At 46.1% G+C, this 20,522-nt stretch overlaps 1 protein-coding gene across 31 annotated transcripts in view; it reads left to right on the forward strand.

Moving 5' to 3' along the window:
* Nucleotides 1–20,522, forward strand: part of ERI3 (ERI1 exoribonuclease family member 3) — a 134,745-nt gene that overhangs the window by 63,617 nt on the left and 50,606 nt on the right. For all 31 annotated transcript variants that reach the window (XM_002801517.4, XM_015137920.3, XM_077959555.1 and 28 more), the window contains one exon: nucleotides 7,370–7,442. In XM_002801517.4, the coding sequence (XP_002801563.1) occupies nucleotides 7,370–7,442 (73 nt within the window). The remainder of the gene's footprint in view (nucleotides 1–7,369; nucleotides 7,443–20,522) is intronic.

A 20,522-nucleotide genomic window follows, 5' to 3' on the forward strand; every position in this document is an offset into this window, starting at 1 on the left:
GCTCTGTCACCCAGGCTGGAGTGCAGTGGCGCGATCTCAGCTCACTGCAAGCTTCGCCTCCCGGGTTCCTGCCATTCTCCTGCTTCAGCCTCCTGAGTAGTTGGGACAACAGGCGCCCGCCAACACGCCCGGCTAATTTTTTGTATTTTTAGTAGAGACGGGGTTTCACCGTGTTAGCCAGGATGGTCTCGATCTCCTGACCTCGTGATCCGCCCGTCTCGGCCTCCCAAAGTGCTGGGATTACAGGCTTGAGCCACCGCGCCCGGCTGCAGGTTTGATCTTAATCGATCTCCTTATAGCTGGAATCCCTTCTATGAGGCTTTATTTGTAAAGCATGTTTCCCTTGGTTGGCTCCTTTAACCCTCACAGAGCAGGGCATGGAGGTGAAGTCACTTACCCCAGGACACGTGGTCATTTGACCAAGTTATCTTAGTGTAGTGGAGCCGTGGTACTGGGCAGGGGTTGAGCCGCATGCTGCACCGTCAGGGGACTTTGATGGGGAGAATGAATCCCAAGGTGCCTTCTCCATCTGTCACTCCAGGTCCTGCAGTAGGCGAGGTCACTGGGGAAAAGGCTAGGCTCCTCTCCTCCCTGTTCTTTTGCCTTGTCAGTGCCATCAGTGCTGCCATTGGCATCCTCAGTTTCAGGCGCAGCAGTGTGGGACTGTCTGTCTGAGGGGTTATTCACAGAACAACCTGGACCTCTTCTGTTGGAGGTGGAGCCAGGATGCCTTTTTTCTGTGTAGGCTGAAGTGTATTCTTGAACTGTCAAGGACCACCTTTGTTGCGATCTGCTCCTATAGTATCCCCAGCCCTCCCCAGCATTTTGTCCTGTAGGCTTCTAGCAGGGGTTTATGTCTTGGGGCTGATGTCCTTGGGCAGTGCTTTTCTCTTCCTGTTCTTGCTGATTCCTATCCTGGCTAAAGGCACTGAGTGCTAGGCCTGCCTGGGGCGGGCCCATGCTGTGTCTTCTGACATGGTGCATCTCGCAGGTGAGATAGATACTAACCAGCTTTGATAAGTAGGAGGCTCATGCATTAATTTTTTATACATCAGCAGTGGCCAAGTGAGTGAATTCAATTATGAGTCTGCCTTCTCTCTACCCTCCTTCGCTCAATGTGGTAGTTCAGAGCTGAGACTAAGGAACCTGTTGAAATGAGAAACCCCTATTTCCTAGCTTGACCCCCTCACTAATTCGGGTTAAATTGCTATGCTGTTGCAGTGGTGACACATCGTGTCTGCCTCTGTTTGTATAAGAGGATGCGGTGGGGGAGGAAGGACCAATTTGTGCAGAGATAAAAGGTGTCACGGGCAGATAACTAACGTCCCAGCCTCGTGCCTGCTCTCATTGTTGCTCAATTTGCTCCGTGTGTAAGCTCAGCCTTCCCCTCTTTCTTCCTTCCCTCCCCTTGGTCATATTTTACCTCGATGCCACAGTGTAATGATGCCCTGCGTAGTGGGGGAGGAGATAGGCACCTCTGGCTGACAGCCCTTCCTGATAACCAAATTCCAGCCCATCCATCACTAGCTACTCTCCTCAACTTGAGGAAAAGTGATCGTGAAAGGCGGGCCGTTTATCACCCAGGGTCTGTTTATCTCCTCTGGGTGGGGGAACGGAAACAGGAGAGACAAAGAGCTGTGTCCCCAGCTAAGTGCTGCCTCGGCTGGAGTAGCCTGAACGTGCTGGACACAGACTCACATCGTGCTGCCTGTGGAGGCTCTGACTAGATAGGACTCCCTGACTGGGATCCAGTGGGAATGGGCCCTTTCCTAAGGCTCAAGACTTGGAGAGAAGCATAGGAAATCGTGGCAGTTATGAGCTGCAGGGTTGCTCGCGACAGCATTCTTTGAGAGTGTATTGGAATGAGCAAGTGTGGCAACTCTGCATAGAAGCAAGCCCACCCACCCCTCACAGGTATCCCTGTGGTAGGATCTTCCAGCTGGCTGGTTGGTGGGCTTCTACTGGCCCACTGCTCCCCAAACCTGGGCCTTCTGTGCCTCCATGGTCCAATGATGACTTTGAAGAAGACAGAGCCTCTCCACACTCCGTCATTTCTGCATATCACATGGAATACAGTAGTTTGCTCCTGCAGGCAAATAGTATGTGCCTGTCCTGGAGCTGGCGGGCACCAGGACTGCCAGCCCACATCACTCCAAGATCCAGGTACCACAGCCTTTCTTGAGAGGGAGAAAGGAGCCAAGGAGGCCTCCAGAGTCTGCTGGTCCCCTTCCTCTTCAAATTTTTGCTAAAAGTGAGAATGACATGCATCTCCCTGAGTTGGGTTTGCCCCTAAGTCTTGAAGAGATGAAAGCATGGAAGGCAGAGTGTCCATCACCTTTTCCAGCATGGTGCCTGCTCTTTTGCTGGTCCTAGCTGTTGGCCTGTCTGCCAGTCTGTCTGGCAGACCTCCATGGATGTGCAGCTTTCCTTGCCTCAGCCTAGCAGCTCTCCCCCCACGTCTGCCTCACCTAATCTTCAAAGCTGAGCTCCTGCTCACAATAGCTTCACCGTGGCCATACCCATTAGCGATGGGGGTGTTCCCCTAATGAGCTACTCCCCTGCCTTGGCTGGCGCCGGGCTAGCCACACCTGTTTGCCATCAGGGCTGTCTCGGGCCGAGCCAGTGTGGCTCAGTTGCAGGTGGTAGAGCTGAATGAGGGGTGGGGTGGGGAAGGCTGGCTCCTTTTGCTTTGTGCTGTGTGCTTATGGGGGTGAGGGGCAGTTTCTTACACCCCCGTTTCCTCTATATTGTTCTCTTCTTTCTAAGCGGGGGGAATGCTCTTTGCTTTCTTTTCGTTATTCAAAAGGAGTAATAAAGGAACTTGAGTATCTTGTCTCTTCTAATTTTCCCCTGGATGGAGTAGAGAGGATCTGGCTAGGGTCTGAGGGTAGGGTTTGTTCATCTGTTCTGGTGACCCTGAGGGGCTAATGTGGTGATAGCAGGTCACATGATAAATGCCAAGGGTGGACCACCTTTCTGGCCTTAGACCCGTAGTCTTTGGAAAGCAATCATGTCCCTTGAGCCCACAGGCAGGATTGGGGGACCCTTCCTTAAAGAGGCCTCTTGCATTCATGAAACTGAAGGAACTTTTGATTTGGTTGAAAAAAATCTCATTCCTTTTTATGGCCTGGACATAATTGGCTCTTTTCTATTGGCCATCAGTGATGTCATTCCGGCCTCATAAAGAAGGGGAAATCACACCTGTGGACTCGGTGCATAAAATTTCATTGGGCAGCAGTAATAAGCATGACCAGATGATGTTTGGGCAGTTGGGTTGCTTTGTGCCCAGTGAATCCAGCTGCATGGAGACCTGGGCACCATAAACTTGCCTGCACATTCATGCCCGCAGGCTAGTCCAGGGCCCACTGCCAGTGGCTGTTTTCTTGGAATCAAGATCTGGTAGGAATGTACAGCATTCAGACCCTTTGTCCCCGGGGCACTTTTTTTTTTTTTGACAGTTTGGTGGAACCATGTACCCACTGATACCCACTGACCTTAGGCGCTTAAGAACCTTGAACCCAGGCGTGGCCTTGAGCAGTGACCACTATGCTACATGCTTCTCTAAGGCCCCAGGCTTTGCCTTCCCAGGGACTGTAGAGAACCCTGAGTGTATCTATACAGCTTATGCCTGTGCAGTCAGAAGCTTTGGGTTCCATTTCTAGTACGACCCTTGGCTTGTTGTTTGAGCAAATCCTTTTCTTCTCTGAGCCTCAGTTTCCTCTTTTGTGTAAGGGATGATGACCACTGTAACCCACCTTCCTCACAGATTTTCTGTCTTGATCCTCTCTAAGCTGGGGTAGGGTGTGTGATAGAGATATGTAGCTGTCTTCCCATGAAGCACCTGCGAGCTCAAATTCTGGCATTTGGTCCTATGTCTCTCATGAAGATGGGGCTGGGCCCTGCCACATTTGTATGGCTTGTGTCTTGGAGTCATAGGGCTAGGACCACCCAGAGGACTACTCAGCAACCTGAATCCCTGTGAGTGAATCTGCAAACTGCGTGTGTACCTGCAAGTCGCTAGAGCCCCTGAGAGTTATAGTGCCTAACCCCCATGTGCATCAGTCAGACATGGAATTCAGAATGACACTCAGGACTGCTGCTGAGCCATATCTCAGGCTGAGTATCCAACCTGACAGTCTGGTCTGTCCTCAGAGTGGCCCCTCTGGGATAGGTCTTCCTCTGAGAAGGATAGGTATGATCCCACTGACCTAGACCCTTCCTAGACAGTGGAAATGTCTACAGCTGTGTCTTCCCTTAAAATTCTGCTAAAGAGAGAGCCCCTTCTTCTCCCAGGGCTAGCCAGAGCCAAAAGGACTGCTGGCCTGTGTCAACTAAAAGAGAGTGCTGCAGCTGGCTAGGGGAGAATAAGATTGAGGCTCCCTGCCTTTTGCTGGCCAGTCCCCCTGACTTATTCCCTTTGTAGATTCTGCTGCTTCTGGTGGCCCCCTTCACTCATAGACCTTAATGTGATTTTTCTAAAATAGCTGAGTTCAGCAAGGATTTTCACAAATACCAAGGATAAAGAACATGAAAGAAAGATTGAAGGAAATAGAATTATTGTCAGATTACAGTTCTGCTTTTTAGGCAACCACATTCTAGCTCCTAAGGCTACCTTTCATCCTTAAAAACCTTGCCTTATTTCCTCATGTTCTGGGTCCTTCATCCCACATGGGCACATCTGTCTGGATACCCCTTCATCATCTTGGCCTCAGCCAGAATTTCCCTTCCGGGAAACTGACCAGTTGTAGTTAATGTCACTGTGCCACTTGGATGTTTGAGAGTAACCTGTTCTTCAGGTGAGATATCTTGGGTCTTATAAAAGTAAATCCTTACTATACACTGCCTGAAACAAGGGGATCAATTTTCTATTAGTATCTGTCAAATATTTGAAGGGTAATGGAGGGAAGGCTGGACGGCCTTGAACTTTCTGGAGTGGAATCAGTCATCTTAACTGGATTCTTGTAGCCAAACTTTCTAGAAAAGGATTTTGCACTTGTAATCTCCACTGTCTTATCTCTCACTCTTTCCACACTTTGCAGGTGCCTTCCGCCTCCCACACTCAGCCCACTGATCCCCCTTTCACGAAGATTATTTGTGACCTTCTCGTTACTAAATCCATTGGGTTTTTCCCAACTGTCATCTTGCTTGACCACTCTATGGCAGTTGACACTAATGACTTACATTTCAAACTCAAAAATCAGTTCTATATATTCCAGAAAGGGGAAGCACGCTTTTATCACAGTTTAGATTGACCACAGGTAATGTGAAGTGAGGTCAAAAGAGCATGTCTGACTTTAGGTGTCTAATACTCTGAGAAAGGTCTGGGGCCTTGCCCTTTGGGAATGGGGATAGGTTGGGTAAGTCCTGACTCATGGCATATTGTCTCCTGAGGAACTCTTAAAGTTGATAAGGGTATGTGGGTTGGAGAAGGGGACTCTCATGGAAGCTTTCTAGACTCTCAGATCTTGGAAGGGTTCTGTGAGGAAAAGATGGAAGTCTTTTTCTCTGTATTTTCTAAAGACATACTTTGGACCCATGGGTAGATGTTACAGGGAGACAGACTTTAGTATTTAAGGAAGGATGTTCTAAGAATCGAGTCCAAAATTAGATCTGGCCGCTTCATGAAGTGAGGTCCTTGTGTGTGATGATGGTCTGATGGAGGTAACCTGGTTTCATTTTAGCTTAATAAAACTTGCAAGGCATTAGCCTGGGCCCTCTGCTCACCTCACTCTATACTGTTCCCAGGTGATCTGATTTACTCTCCTGGCTTTAATTTTACTTAGGTTATGTGAATGATTACATTAATAATGATATTAATGATTTGGCAATCTGTATTTTTATTCCAGACCTCTCTTCAAAACTGGATATCCAGTTGCCTCTGAGACACCATTTCACTGCCAAGTATCTCCTAGGCACCTCAAACTCAGCAGACATCGAGTGCTTATTGTGTGTCAGGCATATATCTACAACTGCATTCCCAACCTCATGCTTCCTTCTAGTGGCATACTAAAGATGGGGCAGGGGAGCAGTTCCCCCCGAGTTTGGGCAGAAAGTGGGTATGCTACAGGTAGAGCATTTAAAAACCGTAATAAAATTGATCAAATACTGGCTTGCTCCAGATGTCACATAGGCTCTCCATGCCACTGCTTCCTTCTTTGGATCCATCTTAGTGAGCAGCATGAAGCTAGCAAGCAGAGCTCTACTGTTTTCTCACTGGGTCCCACATTTTATTTAGTCACCGGGGCCTCCTTTACGTCTTAATGTCTGTTCCTTGATCACCACCTTTACCACTACTGTTTCTCTCTCCTGGCTCCTACCCTGCTCTTTTAGTCTATTATTTTTGCTGCCTCTAGAACAGTCTTGGTAAATCACAACTCATCAGAGGCTCTCCATTGCCTGTGACAAAGCTCTTCTCTTAGGAATAAGACTATGATCTTTCCTGGCTGCTATTTCCAGTATTGTCTTCCTCCATCCTTGCATATGCCCCCACGCTCCAACTTAAGGCTGTTTTTGTCTTTCTTTCATTGCCTGTACCTCTGAACAAACTGAGCCCTTTATGGGCAAGAGTTACATCTTACTTTTTGACTCGTAAGTTCCTGACCCTCGTTAAGCATCAATGCATGTTTGATTGAGTGGATGTGTCTGAGTAAAACAGCATCACCAACTAGAGGGGGAGATAGTTGATAAATTCTAATTTAAAGAAAAAAAACAAGAACAGACCCTTGATTTAAATTCTGACCTCTTCTTATCCTTCTGCCTGGCCTCTTCTCTATCTGAAACAAACCTCTAGCCAGAGGCTTAAATGTGAGCTGAAACCCCCTGCTCATCTATCTCTAAATCATATGCTCTGCCTTTCTCTCCTCCTGTCTTGTCTGTCTGCCTCTCTGCTGTAGCAAAACAACAAACCAGTGCATAGAAAGAACATAGGCTTTGGAGTCAGACAGAACTGGGTTCAGTTCTTGGCACTATCATGTTTTAGCTGTGGGACCTTGGGTAACCTCTCTAAATCTCATTTTCTAGTCTGTAAAATGTAGACAACAATACCTATGTCTCAGCATTGCATTGAAGATGAAATGTGAAAATATAAGGTGCTTGGCATACTGTAAGCCATTAGGAAATAGTGGCCTGCTGCTGTTATTTCGAAAAGAGTTTTTGGGCTCTCACACTTGGATCTGAGGGCTAGAGCTGGAGTCCGGTGTCCATGGTGCTGGAGGTGGGGTCCCTTTCTTTGGTGGGGTGGGACTCATGGCTAATGGATTGATCTTTTGAGGTCTGTTTGTCTCATAGGCTCTGTTGGACTTCCTATCTTAAGACTTCATACCTGGGACATGGATGCGCCCAACTTGTTCTCTCTTCCCTTTTTTTGTAGGCTCCCAGGCCAGTGCCAGTACTTGGGCTTGCCAGTGGCGGATTACTTCAAGCAGTGGATTAATCTGAAAAAGGTACTGTGTCTGAGCCCCAATTGGGTGCTTCCCCTGGTGCTCTTGTGCCTCAGAGCTCCTGTCCTTTGCTTTCTTTTATCTGTTCTCCTTCCTTTTCTTTTTGTTCTTCTCTTTTCTTAACCTCTTCCTTTTCCTTAGCTAATATGCACTGAAATGTGGTTATTTCTGACAGTGGAGAGCTGCTTGGGGACCAGGCAGCTGGGCAGATTATGACACTGCCCTAGTTGGTGTCCCCCAGACATGCAGAGAAGTCCCAATTGAGGAGATTTTTGGGGGCTCTTGCTCAGAGCTGAGTCTGTGGGCAGAGCTGCCTTGTCTATAGGAGAGACGTGGCACTAGCTGAGCCTCTGGGAAAGTATTCTCCTTTGTTGTTATCATGAATGTGGCCTCTGACCCTCCTGACTGGTCCTGATATATCACTCTGGTTGGGAGGCAGAGTTCATTTAAGTTGGCTTTGTTCCTGCCTTGCTCCAGGAGAGCCTGGTTCATGTGAGGAAGAGCCATGGAATCTAGAGTCCAGTTCCCTTTGGACATGAGGGCAGAGACTGGAACTCATGTAGCATCAAACATCTGGGGAGCTGATGCTGAGGCTATGGACCGACAAGGACCCTGTGTGGCTAGGATAGTGAGCCCTGGAAGAGAACGAATCACTTAGAAAACTGTACTTTCCTAGCAGAGTATCCCTGCTCTAGAGGGATCCTTGCTCTGGGAGGCCCAGTGCACTAGGGAGACTCACCTCCATAAATCATTCTGATCTAAGGGCAGCAGTCCTGGAGCAGCCTCAGGAGCTTCATGCTACCAGTCAAAGGAAGCTCAGAGAAAAGAGAACACACCAGGGGTCAAGGTAGTGGCTCCCAGGGCGCTTAGAGAAGAGAGAGGTCAAGGAGGGTGAGGCTAGGTATGGCGAGGATTTGAGTCTTGACCTAGGCATTCAAGGAAGGTAGGATATGGATAGGAGGAGAAGAGAATGCTTTCTCGGCAGGGAGGGCAGCATGCTTTTGGTGTGTGTGGGGGCTGGAGCTAAGCAAACATGTGGAGTAGCAGTGGAAGAGAAAGCTTTATAAGTATTTGTCCGACACTGACAATGACCTTGGACTTAGTTCCATACTTTGTGGCATCATTTGTGAAGTCCTTTGCTTTCCACTGGTGGACAGGTGCTTTGCACTTGGCTTGTTTGCAGTTTGACTCCTACCCCCCTTTCCTGGTGATCTCCCACGAAACTGGGCAACTGCTGCTTACTACTCCTCTTATGCTGAAGAAGCTAGGCACTGCCCTAGCTTTGGGCCTTGCCCTATGGCCTGCCTTCTGTCTGAAATGTCCCTCAGTCATCTTCATCGACATATTCCCTGCCCTGGAAGATTCAACTCAGTTATCACTTCTGAGAAGCCCAGCAGTCAGTCTCTTGCCTTGAGGTTCCTTGGCACTTGGGAAATCACTTATCTCAGTTGAAATTGAATCCATGTGTATTTCCTTCCACACATGGCCATCTGGATCACAGAGATGAAGTCTGGTTCCTCTCTGTGTCTCCGGTGACTAGGCCAGGGCTGGGTATAGAGTATGTGCTCAGTGAGTAATTGCTGGCTGACGGATTCATCTTTGAGGACTAGTTCCATAGAGGTCCCCCAAGGCAGAGCTAGGCATGTGGATGGGGCTAGGCGTGTGGGTGTGGCGAGGCATGGACCCTGGAATATAGCATACCGGCTGTCAGAGCACATCTGAGCTGCTTGCTGGCCTCAGCAAATGCAATGTGAAGGCCCGGCCAGGCGAGGCAGGCGCTGACCATGAACAATTACCCTGTGAAGTTCACTAGACTTTTTGGTGTATGGATAGCTCCCTGCCTCCAGGTTCCTTGGCAGAAAGGCAGGAAAGCAGCCAACCCATGTTGTAACGTTGCCACGCAGGGTCACCTTGGTGCTGCTGGCCCAAAGGGTGGGGGTAGAGGCAGGCTGCCCAGAGTCTGTTCAGCTTGGTTTCCCTGCAGACTGTGCTGACCTGAAGAGGAAGGGAATAGATACAAGGGGAAACTGAGGACTCTGTTCCTAGTTAGCCTCGTGATTTCCTTGTGTGAGGTAAGCTGAGCAAGTCTGGGAGAACAAGGGGTCTAACCCCTTCCTCTCTGTACTCTAGCCACTTTGTATTGCAAGGGTGCTTAAAGGCCCGACAGGAGAGATGGCTTAACTCTGGACTTTAGCTCAGTCCTTACCAACAGCCATTCAGGACATAGAGGCTGCTGAGTCCTGGAGGCCCAGGGGCATGGTACTCTTTCTGACCTTTATGCTGTGTGACTTGGTGCAGGCTGCTCTAAGATTCCTGCTTAAAAAGAGTAATGATAAAAGCAAAGCCAGAGAGGTCATTGTCAAGGTTGTAGGAATATTATGTAAAAGCCTTACTCCATGCCTTGTGTCCCCTGTGTGACCCAGGCTCTGGTTCTCTATAGGGTCCTCTCCTGTCCTTGATCTTACTTTGTGTTTCTCCCTTCCCTTTCTTCTCTCCTCGTCCTCCACTCCCCCAGCAGAGCATTACTCCTTGAGAAAGGTGGGGAAGGTCCTGGTCTGCTTGGTCACCTGAGACTTGCCTAGTGAGTGAGCAACTGGGGATGAATTCACCATGCCTATTTCCTAAGACCTCTAATCTGAGAAGAGGCAAAATGTCTTTCAGCTGCCCTTACTTCTCCAGAAATGGTGTGGGTTGCATCAGGAAATAGGCACTTTTCAATGGCCAAGTTTCCACATCTCCCGCTGCCACCTACTTCCCCTGTAGCAGAGTGGAGCAGGCCTGTGTTTGCTGACATTTGGAATGTCACTGAATGATCTTATATTCTTATTGAGCTGTCAGCATAGAGAGGACTTGGGGCCCTGCTCCCAGCTCCCTCCAGGAGATCAGAGCTGTCACTGAGGGGCCAGAAGAATAAACACACACACACACACACACACACACACGCACATGCATAAATATACACATGTATATGCATGTGAATGCATACACCCCAAGTGAGTATACTCCAGATTGCATGTCTGTATCCATACATGCGTTCATGTATATGCACATATTCATATAAGCAGTCACCTGCAGAAGTATTTGGAGACATACCCAGACATGAAGGTTTTTATACATATGTATTCATAAGGTATAAAGATATGTGCACACAGGTAAACAGACATATGTATAAAATATATATATCTTCATCAGTAAATGAATATTCTTTTATTTTTTTTGTGAGACGGGGGATGGGTCTCACTCTGTCACGCAGGCTAGAGTGCAGTAGTACAAACACGGCTCACTGCAGCCTTGACCTCCTGGGCTCAGATGATCCTCTCACTTCAGCCTTCCAAGTAGCTGGGACTACAGGTGCCCATCACTATGCCCAGCTAGTTTTTGTATTTTTTGTAGACATGGGGTTTTGCCATGTTGCCCAGGCTGGTCTCAAACTCCTGGGCTCAAACAGTCCACCCTCTTCAGCCTCCCCAAGTGTTAGGATTGCAGGCATTAGTCACTGTGCCTGGCCAATAAATATTTTGAATGCCTTCTGTGTGCCAGGTACTGTGTGAGGGCCTGGGGATATAAGAAGGTAGATGTTGAATAAATAATTTTAGTTGCATTGAGTAACACTAAACAGTTCAGAGTCATGGATCATATAAGAAGGAACTAACTTAGTAGGGTGGGGTCAGAGAATTGTTCCCTGAGGAAGGATGTCTAAGCTGAGACCTGAAGAGTGAGTTGGAATTGACTAAGCACAAAGTAGCGTGTGACGAGAGACTGAGGTGAGGAGAAGCCTGGCAACTTTATGAAACTAGAATGTAAGTTCTAGGAGGAGAAAGAATTTGTGTCTCTTGTTCACTGCTCTACCGCCATCACTCTGAATAGTTCCTGGCACACAGATGTTTAATCCTTATTTGTTGAGTGAATGAATGCCTAAAACGTAGTGAAGGTGGCAAAAGGAGAGTGGCATGAGATGAGGCTAGAAGGAAGTCAGGAGCCTATAGACCACACTTTGATTTTGACCTTGATGTTTAGGGTAAGAGGAAGCTATTAAAGGGTGTTAAATATAAGAGGGGTATCATCTGATTTGCATTCTAAGAAAGTTCTCTCTGGCCGTAGTGTAGAAGGAGTTAAGAGCAGATACAGGAGACCAGTTGCTGGTTTTTCTTTATAGGGCTATGGCATTTTTGGGTGGGACAAATCATTGTGTGGGTGACATTGCTGAACTTGTAGCATCCCCAGCCCCTGTTGATTGAATACCAATAGTGCCCCTCTCTGAGTCATTGTGATAATAAAAAATATCACCCCGTATACATTTCTAGTGGCCTGGCCAGGGTGGGAGTGGAGGAATACTGTCCTTGGTTGAGAACCACAGAATTAGGCTGTTTCTGTGGTCCAGGTGAAAGATGGTAATTACTTGGATTGAACTGATAGCAGTGGAAATGTAGAGAAATGGGCCAATTCTTGAGTATTAAATGGTATAGTCGGTTCTGCTATAATGCAACATATATAGATTTCTGAAAATCACTGTGCTAGAGAAAGTCATGCAATAAAAATTCAGTTAGTGACACATAAAAGAAAAGATAGGAATCTAATAAAAATGGTAGCATAGTTTTATACATTAATGCTTAAGAAATACATAAATACCACAATAAATACGGTACTTTACTCTGTAAAACCCCAAAGTTTGCTTATAGAAATGGGCATGAGAAGGGTTACAGCTTGTGAGTTATCGTGAAGTAGTGGAAGAAGATCATCTGAAATCAGATGGAAAATTGTAACCAGATGAATGTGGTCCATAACATGCAGTGATCTAGGTGACTGGTAGATGTTTAAGATGTGTGCATGTATGTGTTTTATATATTCCTACCCAGCCCTTTTCAGTGAGGTATAGTTTCCTGTGTTTATCTAGTGTTTCTTGTGAACAAAATTGCACATAAGCAAATGTAAAATTTGTGTTACTATAAATTGTTCCCAATACATCAGTTGCATTGGACAACTTTGCTCTTTCAACGAGTATTATAGTAGCACTGATTGTATAATAAACAGGAAATGGTGATTGGTTGTGAGGGTTGAGGATGAAGGAGGAGACCATGATGACTCCGGGATTTATGATTTGAGCAACTGAACTGGAATGAGTTGACTGAGATAATGGGAGAAGGAGAAGTTTCAGGATTGGAAAAGAAGGTGAAGTCAATGTGGGGCATATGAGTTAAGATGATTTTGAGACATTGAGGAGGCAGTTAAGTACATAGGTCTGGGACTTAGGGGTGAAGCCTAGATAAGAGATGCAGATTTGAAGACCAGGCATGGTGGCTTATACCTATAATCCCAGTGCTTGGGGAGGCTGAGGTGGGAGGATAACTTGAGGCCAGGAGCTCAAGACCAGCCTGAGCAACATAGTGAGACCTCATCTCAACAAAAAAATTAAAAAATTAGCCAGACTTGGTGATGCGTGCTCGCAGTCCTAGCTACTTGGGAGGCTGAGGCAGAAGGATCCCTTGAGCCCAGGAGGTTGAGGCTGCAGTGAGCTATGATTGTGCCACTGCACTCTAGCCTGGAGTGCAAGACCTTGTCTCAAAGAAATAAAAAACATTGGCAGTGTTATTGGTCTGTGATTGATAGTTAAAGCATGAAAGTGGATGAGATTGCCAAAGAAGAGGGCATAGGGTGAGAAGAAAGCCTAGGACTGAGAAATATCAACATTTGTGAGATAGAGAAGGAATAGTCAAAAATAGAAAGAAAATATAATAAATAGTCCTGAATTACAGATTGCATTTTGTGTGCTAGACCTGTGTTTTCCAACATAGTTTCCACTAGCCACATGTGGCAGTATATCACTTGAAACATAGCTAGTATGACTGAAGAACACATTTTAAATTTTATTTAATTTTAATCAATTTAAATGAAAAACTTTCTTGGCCAGGTGCAGTGGCTCATGCCTGTAATCTCAGCACTTTGGGAGGCTGAGGTGGGCAGATCATCTGAGGTCAGGAGTTTGAGACCAGCCTGGCCAACATGGCAAAACTTCCTCTCTATTAAAAAAAATACAAAAAAATTAGCCGGATGTGGTGGCAGGCACCTGTAATCCCAGCTACTCGGGAAGCTGAAGCATGAGAATCATTTGAACCCAGGAGGCAGTGTAGGTTGCAGTGAGCCAAGATCATGCTACAGCACTCCAGGCTGGGCAACAGAGTGAGACTCCATCTCAAAAAAATTAATTAATTAAAAACTTTCTTGAAAAATTTTATGTTTAGTACAACGTGAGTTGGTGAATCTACATTTTAAACTGTTAATTGTGTAAAATCTAAATACAGATTAAGTATTTCCTTTTTTTTTTTTTTCCCCTGAGACAGAGTCTTGCTCTGTTGCCCAGGCAAAAGTGCAGTGGCATGATCTTGGCTCACTGCAGCCTCTGCCTCCTGGGTTTAAGTAATTCTTGTGCCTCAGCCTACCAAATAGCTGGGACTACAGGTGTGTGCTACCATGCCAAGCTAATTTTTGTATTTTTAGTAGAAACAGAGTTTTGCCATGTTGGCCAGGCTGGTTTCCAACTCCTTGCCTTAGCAATCAACTTGCCTTGGTCTCCCAAAGTGCTGGGATTACAGGCATGAGCCACTGCGCTTGGCAGATTAAGTGTTTCTGGTGAAGTTTTAGCATCCCAATTGAGATGTACAGTAAGTGTAAGTTATACATCAGATTTCGAAGACTTGGTATGAAAAAATGAAAAAGGTCTCATAATTTTTTGTATTGATTACATGTGAAATAATATTTGGCTATACTAAAATAAAATAAATTATTAAAATAATTTTATCTGTTTCATTTTACTTTTTAGTGTGGCTACTAGAAAATTCTAAGTTTCATATGTGGCTCACATTATATTTCTATTGGACAGTGCTGTGCTAGACACTATGGTTATGTACCTACATTGTCTAGTCCTCACAGGACCCAGTTCAGTGGTTGCTATTATTTTTCACATTTTAAGGTTGAGAAAACCAGGGTGTGGAGCAATAATGAAACTTGCTGAATGGTTTCATATTAGTACATGACAGAGCTTGAACTTAAATTTAATTTTGCTAAATGCTGAAGAGACAGAGAGAGTAAAAAAGTGATAGAAGAAGAAAGGTCATAAGAGTGTGGTACTGCAGAAACCAAGAAAAAGTGTTTCAGAAGAGGAGTGGTCAGTTCAGAGAGGGCTGCACAAGGGGAAGACTAAAATATGAGCCCTGAACTTAATAACAAGGGCCTCAGTGATCTTGGTCCTGAGTGGCATGATAGGGACAGGAGCCAGATTGGAGTGAACTAAAGAGTAAATGAGAAATGAGGAGTTAGAGAAATTTCAGCCTTTTCAGAAATGTTGCTTTGAAGAGAGAGAAAGGACAAGAGCTGTGGCAGGGCAAGTGGGGGTTAAAGCGGGTTTTGTTTTTAAGGTAGAAGATGCATTTTTCTGTAGGATCTATTAGAAAAGGAAATCCTGTTGAAGGTGCAGGAGGGAGAAGCAGCCAGTAAGGGAGGCATCTGAGGAGGTGAGAGGAGAAGGATTGGAGAACCTAGACTCTTGAAACTGGCTCTCTTTAGGAGGAAGGTCCCTGCTTCTACTGGGACAGGAGGGAAGGAAAGGAAGATGGGCACAAATGGAGGTAGGTGGGCTTATAGATTTGGTGGCAGCAAGTTGAGGTAGTTACCATCTGATGGCTTTTATTTTTCTGTGTGAAACAAGATGAGTCATTTGCTGATCACTAATAGGGAAGGGCTGGGAGGGTTTACAGGATTGCTGTAGTTCTAGTAAAGAATAGATGTATGAACTGACTTGAGAAGTATAGTAGGATTTCTAGGCAGTGTTGAGGATCCAGTTGAGGTTGATTGTATTAATTCATTGTGGAACCACTCTGTTCAGTTGTATGACTTTTCTTTATTGAACCTCAGCTGCCTGGTTGTGGGCATGGAGAAAGTAGACATTTAGATTCATCCAGGGTGGAGATTTTCCTCAAGGAGGTTTGATGAAAGGGATAGGGAATTGAAAATATTGGTAAGACAGCAGTTGACAAGATGGATTATGGGATCTAAGCTGGATGTTGGAGGAAAAGAAGACAGCAGGGAGTCTGATGGATGTGGAAAAAGTAAATAGGTACCAATAAAATGAGGAACTGGTATGCTGGGTATAGTTTAACATGCCAGATGGAAGGATTAGAGATTATGGTTAGAGAATAGGTGTCTGAATTAGTGGTTTCAGAGATGGGGCAGTTCTAGGTGTTGGCAGGTTCTGAGTCTCAAGGTATGGCCATGGAAATGGGTAGCTGATGTTGAATGGAAAAGAATGTTATTATGAATAAGGAATCAAGAAACAGAAAGGATGGATGAGACCTCCATAAGGATGTGAGTATGTGTATGTATGCATGCACTTATAAAATATGTTTCCCTCTTGCATGTGCATGGACACATATGTATAAATGTAATACAAATGCATACCTACACATATAGCCACACAAGCATATGCACATCACACATACTTGCAAATTGTGTGGAATTCCCTCTGACGCCTGGGCCTGAGAGGGTGGTGCTATGGTTTGGATGTTTGTCCTCTCCAGATCTCATGTTGAAATTTGATCCCTAATGTTAGAGATGGGACCAAATGGGAGGTGTCTGCATTGTGAATGAATGGATTAATGTCCTCCCTGGGGCAGGAGTGGTGGATGTCAGTGAGTTCTCACCGTATTCACTCCCAAGAGAGCTGGTTGTTAACAGCCTGGCACTTCCCCCTGTCTCAACTTGCTTCCTTTTGCCATGTGATCTCTGAACAAGCTGGCTTCCCTTTACTTTCTGCCTTGAGTGGAAGCAACCTGAGGCCCTCACCTGATGCCCAGTCTTTAACTTTTCCAGGCATCAGAATCATGAGCCAAATAAACCATTTTTTAAAAATAAATTACCCAGCCTCAGGTATTCCTTTATAGCAACACAAAATGGACTGAGGGAGGTGGGCTTCTGGAGAAGCAGGCAGGCAGCCTTAGGAGGATTCTGAGTCAGTCCTGGCAGGCAGGGCTCAGCCAGTCAAATCCAGCAGCTGTAGGGACAAGGGCCACCCAGAATTTAACAGACCCTGATATATCAGGGTATGAAGATTGCTGCTCCACTTTTCCTCTGCCATCTGTACACTATGCCTTACTGCAATTTCTGGGTGCTCTAAAGAGGATAGGATTGGGACCAGCTCTTAAAGAAAATCTTGGGTCCCTCCAAGAAGCATTCTGTCTCTCCCCCTCCCCTGGGAGGGTGCAGCGGGAGAAACTGCCGAAGGGAGGGTTGGTGTCTACGATTGAGAGCGACTTTTCCTGACCTTGGAGCATTCAGAGTCCCAATCAGTGCAGTAATAAATTAAGGGCTTATGGAGGAATAAATTCTCGGCCTTAATGAAGTTCTTTGCTGGGGGCCATAGGCAGGTCAGCAGGTCGGGATGATGCAGATTGGAGGCTTCAGCAAGTGGGCTGAGCTGGCTGGGAAGTCATCAGGAGTGAGGGGATCGAAAACCCTGCTAGTCAGTTCACTTTTGGGGAGCTGTGAGGATTAAGCTGCTACAGAAGCTAGGATGCTGTAGAAGGGTGGCTGCAAGGTGCTGGCCACAGAGCTCCTCTGCTGGGGCTTTTCAGAAGCTAACTTGGAAAAAGAACAAACAAAAATGAAAACCAAGAGAGATGTGAATAGCTAGGGGGCTCCGCAAGGTGTTTGGTTTTATTTTGGAGAGGGAGAGAGTTTGCGCTGAAGGCAGTTACTTCTGGGTCACTCTGAGGTCAGAACCAGACTGGGCCTGTGGTCTCGGTCTTGGGCATCATCCAAAGTGCAGAGCATTGTCTGTGGGGCAGTGGGCAGTTGTGGGCTAGTGTCCTGATGGGAATCGGCTCTGCAGGCCAAGTAGATCAGGGCCTTCATCTCTCTTTGAGAAAAAACACGTGCACAGAGCACTAGGTATAGATGAGGCGGAGGTGTGAGCACAGGCATAAGATAAGAAGAGAGTGAGTGGGAGAGCAGCCCAGAGTGCTTGCTGCTGGGTTTGATGCCGGAACCCTGGGAGGGATGAGTCTTGGAGGCTGGAGGCTACTGAATTGTAAGCTGAAACAAGAACCTGAGCCTTGAGACTCCAGATCCTGAGCTCTTTCCCCTTTCATCCCACTGTCTGCAACATCTGCTGTTGGGAATAAGCTCTTGGAGTGTAGTCCAGAGATAGAGGAGGGAAAGTGCTGTCTTTGGAGTCAGGGGCTGCCAGAGCTAGAGGGAATGTCTCCTTTCTTCCCATCTCCCTGCCCCCATGGTGTAGTGCCCAGCCTGGGCTTTTCCTTTAAATATGTCTTACAGCTGTCTGAACTCTGAAATTTCTTTCACTCCTTCCCTCGCCTTGTTAACATGTGTTGCCTTTGGGGTAATCAGGGAAAAAATATTATGTCCTTTTACAATTACCGGGTTTTGGAATATTAAAATGTCTCGCTGCATCGGCACTGTTATTTTGATTGGTATTCTAACCTTTGACTAGCCCATAAAGCGCGCCGCTCCTGAAGCCAATATTGCAGGACTGAAATTTAATTCCGAAATGATTCCAGATAATAGGGAGACAGATAATATATGCATGAAGGATATTATGTTTGGACTAACTGCAGCAGGGCCAGGGCTGGGGAGCTGAATAATAGCCCAGAGTGAGTTATAATCTGTGGGACAGAAATGCCTTACTGTCAGGGCCAGGAGGGGAACTCTTAAATCAAAGGCACAGGAAAGGGTGTGATTGCAGGGTGCTTGTTTTGACAGGAAGAGCACCAGAGCCAAGGGTAGGTATTAAAGGCTCTGCCCCATCTTTTCTCTTGAGCAAGATACCAAGGCCCTGGATGATCTAGTTGATTGCACCATTTCTAGCTCTACAACTCCTGTCTCTCCATAACATTCCAGCATATCAAACTTCTTACTGTTTTTCAAATATACATGACTGTTTCACCTCCCCTTACATATACTGTTCCCTTTCTTACGTTGCCTTCCCCTTTTAGTGTGTTGGGAAACTCCTGTTCATCCTTCAGAACCCTTGTGGGTGATGCTTTCTCTGATGTTCCCCCACCTCTGGTAGAAATAGTAAGTCACTTCCTCCTTTGTATGGCTTCAGAACTTTGTATTGAGTGTATTACATGCTTTTGTAATTATCTGCTTACATGTTTTTGTTTCCCACTATACTGTGAGCTCACTGAAGTCTATATACCACCCATCTCTGAATTTCCAGTGCATGGCACTGGACCTGGCACACAGTAGGCATCAACAAGCATTAATTGAATCCACACTGAATCTTGGGCTAGACTAAAGAGCTCCAGCTTCCAGATGCCTATTCCTCTGCTGGAATTCCCAGACAAATAAACTTAGAGAAATTAAGAAACTTGCCTAAAGGCACATAGCCAGGAAGAGATGAAGCTAGGATTTGAACCCAGGTCAGTGTGCTCTTTTCTCCAGACCATGTATCTTAGGGAAGTGGGCAGGGAAGGAATTAGAGGTTAAGGGACGAAAGAAATTCATTGCCCTGACTCCTTCCTTCCATAGCCCAGGACTTGGGTCCACTTTGCTGGAAACTGCATTAGTTCTTAGCATTTATGGGACTCAGGTCCCAGAAGGGATTGTGCCTCCTGTTGCTGCTGTTGACCTTTGGACAGTTATTCCATACAGAAGACGTTTCTTGATTGTGAGTTTGTAACCGAGAATCAGGACAGTACCTTCGGAAAGGTACCTAAGTGTTGTTTTGGAGAGCTCTTAGAGAAGTAAGCAGGCAGAGTACAAGGAGCTCTTAGCAATGTCGGAAAACGCCACAGACATTCCCTTCCTCCTTCAGGACTTGTGGAACTTGTATTTTGGGTATATAGTGATAAAGTACATAATGGAAAAAAAAACTGTAGTAAATTCGTTTTTTTTTTTTTTTTTTTAAATGTGGATTTGTATTTTATTTTTTGAGACAGTCTCTTGCTCTGTCACCCAGGGTAGAATGCAGTGGCATGATCTCAGCTTACTGCAATCTCCGCCTCCCAGGTTCAAGCGATTCTCATGCCTCAGCTGCCAGAGTAGCTGGGATTATAGGGGTGTGCCACTATGCCCAGCTAATTTTTGTATTTTTGGTAGAGATGGGGTCTCGTCATGTTGGCCAGGCTGGTCTCGAGCTCCTGGCCTTGAATGATCCACCCACTTCAACCTCCCAAAGTGTTGGGATTACAGGCATGAGCCACTGTGCTTGCCCTGTGTTTTATTAATTACAATATTATCTGCAGAAACCTGGAAAAATAGTACAGCTGTATGTGAGATTTACCCCTCATTTAGTCTTCAGGTGATACATGGTGTATACACTGAGTCCTGGGGAGGTGGGATGTGGCTCACAGCTGGAAACCGCTGTGCAAAGGAAGAGCTTTGGAGCCAGAGGAGTCTGGCTTGGATTTCTAATATTGCTACTCGCTAGCTGAGTGATCTGGAGCAAGTCCCTCTCTCAACCTGTAAATGATGACTAATATCTGTCACACAGAATTTAGGCTCTGGAGTCGAGTAGACCTGATATGGAATCTTGGCTCTACATTTACTAACTGTGGGGTTTTAGAAAAGTCACTTAACTTCTTTGAGCCTTGGTAGCTCCCTCTATAAAACAAGAAAAATCATATCCACTTTCTAGAATTGACCTGAGGATGAAATGATAGCTCTATGCCCCTGCCCTTCCCTTGCCCTGGTACTGGCCACTGGAGATGAGACGACTAGGCTACAGGGAGAAGAGGAGTCGGGGGGACAGGAGATCAAGGTAGACATACAGGACATTGTGGGCAGGAGCTAGGAAAAAGAGACTCTCACAGCAGAGTTCATGTGAGCATTGGCAAGGATGAGCTTAATGCTGTCATTGGACCAGCTTACCCTGAACTCACACTGAGGAACAGAGTCGATCATCTCACGCCCTTGATTCTGGCTGCCATCAGCATGCCTGGCTGTCCAGTGGAGTACAGAGGCACTTTCACCTTAGGTCAATTCCTGGCCTTATCATCTACCTGTGTTACGATCTTGGACAAGTTACTTACCTTCCCTGAACCTTGGTTTTTTCTTTTGTAAGGTAGAAAT

The sequence above is a fragment of the Macaca mulatta genome, chromosome 1, assembly GCF_049350105.2.
Source record: "Macaca mulatta isolate MMU2019108-1 chromosome 1, T2T-MMU8v2.0, whole genome shotgun sequence".
Lineage (NCBI taxonomy): Eukaryota > Metazoa > Chordata > Mammalia > Primates > Cercopithecidae > Macaca > Macaca mulatta.